The sequence below is a fragment of the Phalacrocorax aristotelis genome, chromosome 9 (genome assembly GCF_949628215.1).
Source record: "Phalacrocorax aristotelis chromosome 9, bGulAri2.1, whole genome shotgun sequence".
NCBI classification, from domain to species: domain Eukaryota; kingdom Metazoa; phylum Chordata; class Aves; order Suliformes; family Phalacrocoracidae; genus Phalacrocorax; species Phalacrocorax aristotelis.
The window spans coordinates 11669882-11681469 of record NC_134284.1 but is presented as its reverse complement, the minus strand read 5'-3'; the positions used below and the strand labels follow the sequence as shown (position 1 = coordinate 11681469).

Here is an 11588-nt window from a genome sequence, read left to right as displayed (position 1 = left end):
GAATAAAAGTCTGACCTAGACTAAATTGGAATGAGAAACGAATGTGTTTTGTGTCACCTGACATGAATGCCCAGCTGCTCCCTTTCCCTATTCACTCTGAACTGCGAGGCAGCAATTGCTTTTGTATTGTTATGAGGAAGCCATTAGCCTTCATTAATGGTGTTCAGCGGACACTTAGTTCCTTTGTAGGAATAATATGGGGCAGTAGAAAAGAACTTATTTCTGGGTAGTTAAACAGTTTCTCCTACCTCCCTAAAGTTAGCAGCTGTTTTTTCTGTCAGAATAATTTTACGGTTGAGGTCATCTATACTGGCTAAGGAAGGAAATTTATTTTAGCTTGTTGTGTATAAACTCAATATTAATGTAATTTTTTTAATTGTTAGCTACAGCTCACTTCTGTAATGAGTGTGTGCAGGAAGATGCTTAGGCCTACAAGAAGCTATAAAGACATCATCAAGACTCTTGAGGACATTGGGATTTGCTAGATGCTACTTGTTAAAAGATTTGTATAACAATACATGTCTTGCTGTAGGTGAGCATGAAAACATCTTGTTAAAACTTTTAATTTTGCTGTAAGGTGTTTCTGTTGGCAGGTTCAGGCCTTATAATTTCAGATGAATTGCAGTAGAAACTTATGGTGTTTATTCAGAAGTGCGATGTATTGGGTTTGCATGGCCAGGTTTTGGTAATGGGGGGCTACAGGGGTGGCTTCTGTGAGACGCTGCTAGAAGCTTCCCCCATGTCCAATAGAGCCAGTGCCAGCCGGCTCCAAGACGGATTCGCTGCTGGCCAAGGCCGAGCCCATCAGCAATGGTGGTAGTGCCTCTGGGATAACAGAGTTAAGAAGGGGAAAAAAAGTTGCTTTGCAACATCAAGTGCAGTCAGAAGAGAGGAGTGAGAGGATGTGAGAGAAACAACCCTGCAGACACCAAGGTCAGTGAAGAAGGACAGGGATGAGGTGCTCCAGGCACCAAAGCAGAGATTCCCCTGCAGCCTCTGGTGAAGACCATGGTGCGGCAGGCTGTCCCCCTGCAGCCCATGGAGGTCCACGGTGCAGCAGATATCCACCTGCAGCCCGTGGATGACCCCACACCAGAGCAGGTAGGTGCCCAAAGGAGGCTGCGACCCCATGGGAAGCTTGTGCTGGAGTAGGCTCCTGGCAAGACCTGTGGAGAGAGAAGCCCATGCTGGAGCAGGTTTGCTGGCAGGACTTGTGACCCCGTGGGGAACCCATGCTGGAGCAGTCTGTTTCTGAAGGGCTGCACCCTGTGGAAGGGACCCACAGTGGAGCAGTTAATGAGGAACTGTAGCCTGTGGGAAAGACCCATGTTGGAGAAGTTTGCGGAGGACTGTCTCCTGTGGGAGGGACCCCATGCTGGAGCAGGGGAAGAGCATGAAGAGTCCTCCCCCTGAGGAAGACGGAGCAGCAGAGACAGTGTGATGAACTGACCACAACCCCCATTCCCTGTGCTGCTGGGCAGAGGAGGTAGAGAAATAGAGAGTAAAGTTAAGCCCAGGAAGAAGGGAGGGGTGTTCTTAGTATTTGGTTTTTATTTTCTCATTACCCTACACTTATTTTGATTGATAATAAATTAAACTAATTTCCTCAAGTTGAGTCTGTTTTGCCCGTGTCAGGAATTGCTGACTGACCTTTCCCATTATTGTCTTGACCCGAGACTTTCATTATATTTTCTCTCCCCTGCCCAGCTGAGGAGGGGAGTGAGGAGCAGCTTTGGTGGGCGCCTGGCATCCAGCCAGGGTCAGCCCACTACATGTGAGAATGCCTTGTGATAGTGATTCAGTTTCTGCTTTGATACCAGTAAATAACAGGCTAGCTAGAAAAGCTAACATGTTAAGTTAGCACCTTTGATTGTTACAACTACCTTCTATGGTGGGGGAAGCATATGTTGTCCAGTTGCATGGTGGGCAAGAACAGTGGAAGCTGTTCTTCCCTTAATCTCTAGGGAAGGTGTGGAGTTTGTAATGGATCAAACCTTGCCTAGATAGCTGTTACAAGCTGGAAAGCTTTATCTTATAAATGTGGTAACCAGGGGTTTATTACACGAGCTTAAGATGTGACCAAGTTCTGATCTTCTCAGGTACTGTGAATGCTAGTTCAGATTAGTTGTAGTTGAATAACTTGACAGCTCTAGGAAACATCTAGAGCAGAACTTGAACTAGGAGAATGTTGTCCTGCTTTTTATAGAACTAGCAAAGACAGCAGTAACTACAGTAGCATGGTATTCGGTGCGGATCAGCTGTTTGAAAACACTGGGTTCTTACACTGGTAACTTATAGCAAGGGCTGGGGTGGTGGTTCACTTTTATAACTCAGATCTGTTTGAAACTGTAGGGCTAGAGAATTAGGTAACTGGGTATTCTTGCATTTCATGGGTTCTTCAGGTGCCAACTCATCCTGCTTTCAACATGCTGAAAATGTTAAGAGACTAGAAATAACGTGCACTGTGTGTATACTATTTCACTGTCATCACACCTGCGGCATCTGCAGTGTGGTAGATGTTCAGTATCAACATATACAGAATCATTGTTACTTTTGTCTCCAGAATTAAAACTTCAGTAGTTATTGTAGTTCACTTTTGATTTTTCACCTGACAGTTAAGACTACCATTCCAGATGCAAAAGTGCCAGTCATTCAAAGGCATACTAAAGGTTTATCGATAACTGGTTGTGGTTAAGGATTACTCTTATTAGTGAGGGGAGCAACTTAAATTCTACAATATACAGAAAGCAGATGTCAGTTAATACCACATATCAATTTGCTGCTGGAATTTTTAATTGTTGAAGGTAATTAGAACCAGAGGGAGTTATGTAGGTACCAGGCAGATGCTGATACTCTTGGCAAAGCACTCCATGTTATATATATAAACAGGCAAGCTACTATTTCTCAAGATACGATACATAAAATTGTTCATTCTGTTTAATTACTGCTTCTATTAAAAGCATTGAATATAGCTGTGTAATTTCCACTGGTTTCTGCAACTGTTTACTAAAAAATAGTATTACTCAGAAGTAGTAATGTTTGTGTTTTAGAAGTAATTGTTTCAGTAACTTCCTGGGTAGAGTTGAACTGTGTAGCAGTGCTTAAGCTCAGGCACCCAAGCCTGGAAAAACACATTCAGTCCCAGTTGTGTAATTCTTAGAGTAAGGCTGCCGTTGACTAGTATGAAGAGTGAGAAAAGCCACAACGTTTTAAGAACACTCTTTGAAATGCTTCAGTTTTATTAAAAAAGCCCTCACAAAGGATGTGTTAGGTTATGTGACAAATAAGTGTTCTTTATCTCAGACTTCACCTAAGAGTAATGTCCACAGAATTACTCAGATGGTAGAAATTTCTAGCCGAGAATGTAGTTTACCGAGACAGTGGCTTGAGAGCTGCTGCCAGATGCTTCATTGACCATTTTACAATGACAGCGATGATAATATCTGAGACATTGGCAATCTCATGCTAAAGCTCGGCTTAAGTTATTCATAGGTGTCCCCAGTGCATTATCATGAGGGTGTTCTGAAGGGGCTGTGTAGTACCTCAGGCCTGAACAGTGCAGTGTCTTGCTGTTAACTCTGATAATGCTGTTGGTACTATGGCACCACAAAATACATGACGTTCTCAAAACAGTCTAGGAAGGCTCATCAGCCAAGTCACGCTGATCGAAGTACCTAGTGGAGAGAAGTGGAATACAGTAAGAAACCTCTAATGCAGCGCAGTCCTTACTTTGCTCTAAGTTGTTAGACCGTTGCTTTCTAGCTCTTCTTTTAGTGTTTCTATCAGAATTATAGCTTTGCAGTTCAGGGGGCTCATCTGAGGAAACCAATAAGCTTACTTTACTCTTAGGTTTATCTTAAGTCCTTTTAGCTAAGTATATTTGCTACATAGGCTCAGGGTACTTTAATTGACTTCCACTTTAATTTATTCTGGACGTACTTTACTGTTTTAGGAATGTAAGTTGCATTACCGGCTAACTAAGCAGATTATCAAGTTCAGAGCTGATATTTGTTCTTCGTTCTTGTTCTCCTGAAAGAGAAATAAATATTAGAACAGTTCTTTTGTTACCTGTGTCAAACAGAAAAGCTGTTCCATGCCATGTTACGTGCGTGTAGTCTTCCCTTCATTCTTGAGCAAGCTTACGACATGAAAAATTACTTATCAAGACTTCAAGAACTGAAAAATCATCCTCTTAATAATTTGCTAAGCTCAGCAAGTCCTTTGCACAATGTTACATTAAATCTTACCTCTAGTACTCTGACTTCTGAGCATCGTCTTGCCAGCTGTCTAATAAGGGAGTGAGCTTCAGGTAGCAAAGGTTTTTCAAGGCATGCCAACAGTGCATAAAGCCATCTACCCTGTGTGGATTCAAATTAAGTTTTAATTACAAGCATTTCCTTGAAGTTTCATGCAGTTTTTGTTAATATACAGTAGGCCTGGAGTATAGGTCTCAAAACAAAATTGCATTGAAGTGCTACTGCCAGGATTGAAAAAGTTTGAAAGCCATGTTAGACACTACATTGTAGAACTTCGTGCCTCTAGATAAGCTTCTTGGGAGTACTCCTGGACTTCCTGTCATTTTTTGGAACACTGGCCAAGACATAAATTAATGCAGCTTACACTATTAAAGTCTGAGAGAAGGGTTATTTTAGTAATATCTAAAGATTATTACTTAGCTATTAATGTTTAACTTCACAAACTGTGGAAAAACATTCCTGAAGAGTGAATGTATCGAGTCAGATCATTGTGGAATTAATGCCGTTAGATCAGCTTTAAGATTTGCACCACTGTGAAAACATGTCCTTTGCATTTTACTTCACTGAATTCTAATGCATTCTTACAAACATAACTTCTGCAACCAGTTTAACTTCTTAACTCCAGAGTCTAGTGGTTTTCAGGACGGGAATAGACTAAAAGTCAAGGTGTACATTCTCTGCGGCGTATTGGTTAAAAAGTACACAGTCATGCAGGAAAGGATAGAACATGAAAGGCCTTTCAGTGACTCAAGAACAGTGAAACTGTTTAGTATTATGGAAGTAACTTTTCATTACTCTTCTGCTTCATGGTACTGAATGAGATGAGAGGCATCCACCAAGGCCTTTTGTAGATACAATGCCATTACGTAGCTAGTCAATCTAGTTGTGGCCAAACTCCATTCTAATGTACCCTGTCAATCAGAATTTCGTATGAGGCATGATTTGTCACCACACTGATGCAGCTAAGCTTTCTGGTCTGTGCTGCACATGGAAAGATTAACTGTGTCTTTGCCAGCATTATGTCATGGGTCTCCAAACTAAAGTGGAGGTGTCAGTAAATAGGGCGTGCAGCAGCACCCTGACAGCTTAAACTGGTCGGAAGCAAAGCTGCAGCAGTCTGAGCCACTTCTCTCCCCAGTGCTGATACTCATGGAACCTGGTGGTTTAAGTTACTGTGGGGAGTGATAAAAAGGGGAGGGGGATTTGGCGGATAGATCTGTATCTGTTATGTTTTGTAATTAGCCTTCCAAAAAGTTCTGTGAATACTTATTTTAGTATCTAATCAAGTTTTAAAGTAACTAAACATGATGCACACATCTAGAGAACTCTTGAGAAACTAGAATAATTTAATAGAAAACTGAACATTTTTTTAATTGTTTAATGCATTCATGTGCAAGTAGTTAGAAGAAATCAAAGATTACCAGTTCTGGAGTAAATTTTTTCTCTCCAAACCAGCTTATCAGGTATTCTAGGACGCTGGTTACTGTTGCCTTCAAAGAGGAAAAGAAAGAGACAATACAATGCGTGCCATGTTTTGTTTTGCTGACCATCTACCCGAAGGATTAGATTATATAAAAAGCAATATGATTTAAAAAAAAATATACATGTTATCTATTCCAGGTTGAAGTTACAAAAAAAAGGGTAAAGTAAGTGTTAAAGCACCAGTTCCTGGAAAGAATTTTCTATAAAATGAAGTAATTTTCTGTGTTAACAAAAACTTATGGGCAAGTAGCTACAGATTAGGAAAGAGAGGCATCATGCTGACTGGTTGTTTCTGTATAAAGGTGACTAGTGGGAAACATAGTAGTAAAGGAAAGGTAAGTGTGATCCTTCTAGCCTTGCAATGCACGTAAGACTTTACAATCAAGTTGAAAGACTGCACTTAAAACACTAAATGAGAAATCTTAAAACACTGTCAAGCACCTAATGGCAGATATTAAATGTTCTATAGAGAAATTACAAGAACAAAATAGTCTTAAAACTAGCCATGATAAATGTTGACTAGTAAAGTTGTTTGAAGCCAAAGGCGAAATAATGATTACATGTTTTCCTTGTACGTGTGCAGTGAATAGCAGCTGTAATAAACAATTGCCTACTCTAGCACAGAAAAATAGGTAGGACTTCTGCAACAGACAGAATATGAGAAATAATGATTTATGCAATGTCACTGTGTGATTCTAAGAGGTAGGCTTACCTGATTCATTCTGCTTACAATACTTAGCAAAGGGGGAAAGCCCACCTGAAAAAAACCAAGTTGGAAAATGCAGACATTATCATAATAATTTTTGTTCTAATTTAGAATGTACTAACATCTTAATGTGATGCTCAGACATTTGTAGTGATTTGAAAGTCTGTTCTGAGCTTTGAAATCTAGTTAAAAAAAAAAAAGCCTTCAAGCAAGTTCAAGATAAGGTCCAGTCAAATTTGGTACCAAAGAACCTTGCTTTTACTGTTAACTTGTTGAAGTTTTGGTTTTTTCCAAAATGATGCCGTGAAGGGCATGTTTGGAGGAGAGCAACCACATATCACCGTTCAACAAAACGCTAAAGCAGACTGTGCAGAAAGCTTTTAGTTGAGCTCAGCAAGTAACAAAGTTGTGCACTTTAGCTGATAACTGATGAAGGAACTCTTCAACCTTTTGACTGAAGGGATAGACTTGTTCTCTGCTTCTCTGTTTCTGCTTCAAAGGGAAAAAAAAAAAAGGACTTCCTGGGCTCACCAGAGAGCCTACTTTCTATTTAGCACAAAGTGGTAATAAACAGTATTGTTTCTGGCAGTTATTCTTGAAAGAGCAGCTGAAAAATAGATAGAAGTCCTATACTCACCTTTATGTAATCAATCCCTAGATTTTCATTATCAGATAGTGCACCTATTTCTGAATATATTCTTTCACCCAGGCAGAACTTCTTCCAGCCTTCTTCATCCTCTGATTTTGGCTGCAGTAAATAAAAATAGATGAAAACACTGAAATATTACTATCTTGAAGACACTGAAAATATTCACAAGTTGTTGCATTACAGTGTAAGGCAAGATTAACCATGGATTGGATGACTGGGAAAAAACCCACAGCACTGTTGTGAATTCTACTCACCATGGTAACATTGCTGTCCAAATGCTGTGACCGCCAGTGATTTCTGTGCTTGTTCAGGCTCTGAGTAATTAAAATAAAACCAAATCACTGTTTAACTTTTCAGTTATTTTATCCTAGCCATAATTGCTCTTCGTTATTCTTAGAATGTCTAAAAAGTATATTTTTATGATGTTCTATAAATCAGCAGAGGCATAACTGGCTAAATATCTCTTACACCTCTTAGTATAAATGTAACCAAGTTGCTCACGCTGGGTTTTTGGAAGCAATGTTAAAGGAATTTTGCAGTCTGTTATATCAAGTTAAGCTGAGGTAGTAAGTTGTAAGAGTCTTCTAGACTTTTCCAGGTATAACAAGCTTAAGAAAAAAAAATTGATTTAGTCCAAAAAGACACATAAAGCCAACCTCCCGTTTCCAACAGTGGTCTGTATCTGTATCAGATGTCTGCAAAACTGTTGGAAAAAAGGTAAGTGTGCTTTCCTAGTATATTTCTTCTACCTGACAGGGATGCCATATGCCATATAAGAGAAATTGGCCTGCTTGCCAGTTTCGTGTACAGAGGTATAAACTTTTTGTAACAGAATTTTTTCCCCCAATCCAATTGTTATTGTAGCAGTAAAAATGACTACTAAAGCTGCTGTAAGTAACAGCAGCTGATGCGCGGTGTTTGAACAAGTGACCTCTGATGCTCTTTTTTCTCTCAAATATTTTTGAGGATATTGTCATGCTTCACAGTGTTAATTCTGGCACAGATGAGAGGACAATTGATGTGTGTATAGAAGAAATATCTGTTCAGTGAATATGCCTTTAGATGTCAGTTTCCTTAGTTCTACTAAAACCTCAGATTACACCTAACAGTATACAATGTGATATCCTGTAGAATAGGGGCCAGCCCAGTTCGTGTTTGCAATGCAGGTGCAGCAGTACAGATCTCTGCCTTCACTGATTTACCTCCCTGAAAAAACAGGGTAAGTGAGCTCAGGCAAAGTTCAGTGCTAGAACAGCTTCAGTGCAGTTGGTTATACTTCAGTTACTTGAGGTATTCCTACAATGCAGTATTAATGCATTGTAAACATGCCTCCTGCAGTACTGGAGTCATAAATGATCTCTACCTACATCTTTATTCTGTTTTGCATTTCACCCTGTTTGAACTGTGGATAGATAGAGGGACTGCTCAATCCTCGATGTTTGTTGTTATTTAAAAGCAGGGTGCAAATGCAGTAGGAAAGATTCAAGTCCGTGCTAACACTACAACCTTACCAGTACATTTTACCAAATCAGTATTTCTCCTCATAATGGGTGCCACCACTGTCAACAGTATCCTAAATAGACAGCGTGTTCTAGGTACAAAGATCTCTTGGTGGGTTAGAATCCACTTGTTTTTCAGTTCATGTTGAGTACTGCAGAACATTCCTGCTAGCACCAGGTTTTAATCTAACTGCATAACATAAGGATTTTTGTCCTCCCTCAGCTACTCTGTCATTTAATCTAAATACTGAGAGATGTTTTTGCTGAACTTGAATTTTTTTTTGTTGAAACATGACTTTCTCAAGGGTTTTATCAGAGGTTTAAAAGCCATACGGTATATACAGTATACTGTGATTTCTGTGATACTCAATTCTTTTTCAAGAACTTAAAACATTGCTTACAAACACCTGTCCTACCATAAAGTCATAACATTTCTCTACTAGATATAAGGCTGTCCCCCATAAAGCACAGATGTGTTCTACCTAGACAGCGCGATGTGGGGGATGAATTTGCAAGTAACTTAGCACTGTTTGACACATCCTTGAACTGAACCAACACGGCAGTAAAAAACAGACACAGGAGTGTGGGAATGCCAAGAAGGATTTAAGTAAGCAAAAACAAATGAGGTAGCGCAAATAGAACAGCCTATTAGAATGTAGCATAAGGTGCGTGCTTAGAGCTGGCTGACGACTAACAGAAATTGTTTGTGCACGTGATCGCGTGAGGAATGTGTCGAAAAGATATATAAGCAGTGAAAAGCTGACAATAAAGGTCGTCTGCAAAACATCTGTCAGGAGCCTGTGACATTCATCCCTGCAATGTGAGTTCCCTCACACACCATTTTGTACCTGACGAACGGCTGAAAAATTGGCCACTTGCTGCTGCTGCCACTTGAGCGTTGGGGAGTATCCTTCAGGGGCAGGCTGACATCCGGAAATCTAGGAAAACACTGGCAATAATTATAATGTAAAGAAAGCTTTATAAGAAGAACACTGACAAACAAGAGAATCAGTAAATGTTCACTACCAGGTAAACAATATCCTTTAAATATTCATTTAAGAAAGGTAATTTCATGACCACATCCAAGACTGATTTAACAGTCGGTTTAGACAAAATTTCTTGTTTGACTCTTCTTATATGCAAATAAGAAGGAAAAATAAGTATTCAAAATACATTGTCAAAGAATTATTTAAAAGTCGTCTTTTTAACATTTGTTCTGCCTTAATTTCCGTGTTTATAAAAAGCAGGGTGCTGTTTCCTTGGACATCTTGGACAGATGCTATGAACCTTAGGTGTTCTACTTAACAACATTAAGTTGAGGAAGACAGAAGTCCACAAATATATCTTTTAGGAAACTAACTCTGACAGTTAAGTAGGTATAACCTCTTTAAAGATTAGCATGAAAGAGTTATTTTAAAAGAAAAAGAGTCTTTCTACAAATGTTTAAGAATGCCACTAAAAAGAGATGAGACAAATGAAGAGAACGGTCACAGAAGTTATATGGTCATATGTGAGTACTAGAAACTTTTCTTGAGCAGTCTAGTACTGAAATTTCAGATTACACAGTTTTCACTAAAGAAAGGCAAACTTGGTCTCATGAACTACTTGCAAGTAGATTAAAACTCAAGCTGGCAGGGCAAGATGACAACAGAAAAATCTGCTTAAGCAGGAAGGAAAAGTTCGGATAAAATGTTCCACCAAAGAGGAAAGAAGCGGTGCTAGGATTCCATCTAACTTTAGTACAGCTTAGTTGCACTTACTACCCTTACCCATGATATACACTTATATCTACATACAGGTATGAAGATACCTTTCTTCTAATTTTTATGCAGGTTTTATGACTAAATATTAGTAAAACTGAATGCAACATTTTATTTCCTCAGACATTAAAATAGCCTGCTGTGTATCAAATAGTATGGATAGCATCAAATCAGTTATAAAGCCTGCTGTTAGGCAGCAGTTGAACAGGTCTTTCTTCAAACCCAGATGTTTTAATTCTGTAGATACTTTTAAAATCCAGCAGTGCTATTTAGTTATGCCAACCACTCCGCAAAATTAGTACAAACATTATATTAACATCTTTTCCCTTAATACCCCTAAGGAAAAAAAATTCTCTTAAATTTTTTTCTCTCAAAAGAAAGCGTGAAAAGCTCTCAGACTTACCGCAATGTTTACCGTCTGCTTCTTTCTCAGTTTTTTTGGGTCTATTTGTGCCACGACCACATCTGGGCATCGAGCTGCTTCAATCCTACAAAACAAAATGAAGCGGCTACGTTTTTTCCTCGGTACGAGGTGGTGATATGCCGGATGCCTCCGAAACGCCGCACCTGCGGAAATCTCTGGGTACGTGAAACACTGGCTGTGCCGGCAGTTCTGACGGAAGGTCGGACTTGAGAGCTACGGGTCAGGCAGCCTCGGTTCCTGCGCGACCGCTGCGGGCCCTCGAAGCCCGCGTGCACCCCGCCGCGGGACCTCGGCCCGGGCCTCCGCCGTGCGGCGGAAAACCGGGCAGCGCCGGCGCGGGGCGCTGCGGCCGTCCCTGGGGGGAGCGGCCGCCGCGCGGGATCGCGGGGGAGGCGGATCCTCCCGGCTGCGGCCGGCGGGGCCACGGCAGCGCCACGCAGCCGCCCTCCCGCACCCCAAGGCGGGAGCTCGGCCCTCGCGCCCCGCCACTCACTGGACGCGCTTCAGGTACTCCTGGGGCGTCCTGGGAGGCACCGTGGGGTCGAAGTCCTCGGCCAAGTCACAGTCATCCACGGGCAGCAGCCGCGGCATCAGCTCCTCCACGCCCGGCTCCATGGCCACACCGCCGCCGCTACCGGGGCCGCCCCCCACGGCCAGAGCGGCGGCGCGGGGCGGGCCCGGGTCCGGGCTCTCCCTCCCCGCCGCGGCCCGGCGGCAGCGGGGGTTAGCCGCGCAGGGAGCGCCTTCGGGGACAGGCACCCCGTTCCTCGCGCCCTGAGGAGGGTGCGTCGGTGTTGTGCTCTGACGCGGGA

General features: G+C 41.5%; 1 protein-coding gene across 1 annotated transcript; it reads right to left on the bottom strand.

Moving 5' to 3' along the window:
* Positions 1–3214: 3214 nt before the first annotated feature.
* On the bottom strand, positions 3215–11588 carry GEMIN2 (gem nuclear organelle associated protein 2). The gene is made up of 10 exons (XM_075103444.1): positions 11270–11588; positions 10756–10840; positions 9441–9530; positions 7348–7407; positions 7082–7192; positions 6451–6495; positions 5678–5746; positions 4248–4358; positions 3971–4029; positions 3215–3674 (listed from the first exon to the last, which is right to left on the bottom strand). Exons 1-10 carry the CDS (start codon positions 11389–11391, stop codon positions 3635–3637), a joined length of 792 nt encoding a protein of 263 aa, XP_074959545.1. The 5' UTR covers positions 11392–11588; the 3' UTR covers positions 3215–3634.

Coding starts and splice junctions, on each gene's coding strand:
- GEMIN2 (XM_075103444.1), bottom strand. CDS start 11,391: ATGGAGCCGGGCGTGGAGGAGCTGATGCCGCGGCTGCTGCCCGTGGAT. Junction 7,408..9,440: donor ATTTTTCAGCCGTTCGTCAG/GTACAAAATGGT, acceptor TTAATTACTCAG/AGCCTGAACAAGCACAGAAA. Junction 5,747..6,450: donor TTGTAAGCAGAATGAATCAG/GTAAGCCTACCT, acceptor TCCTCTTTGAAG/GCAACAGTAACCAGCGTCCT.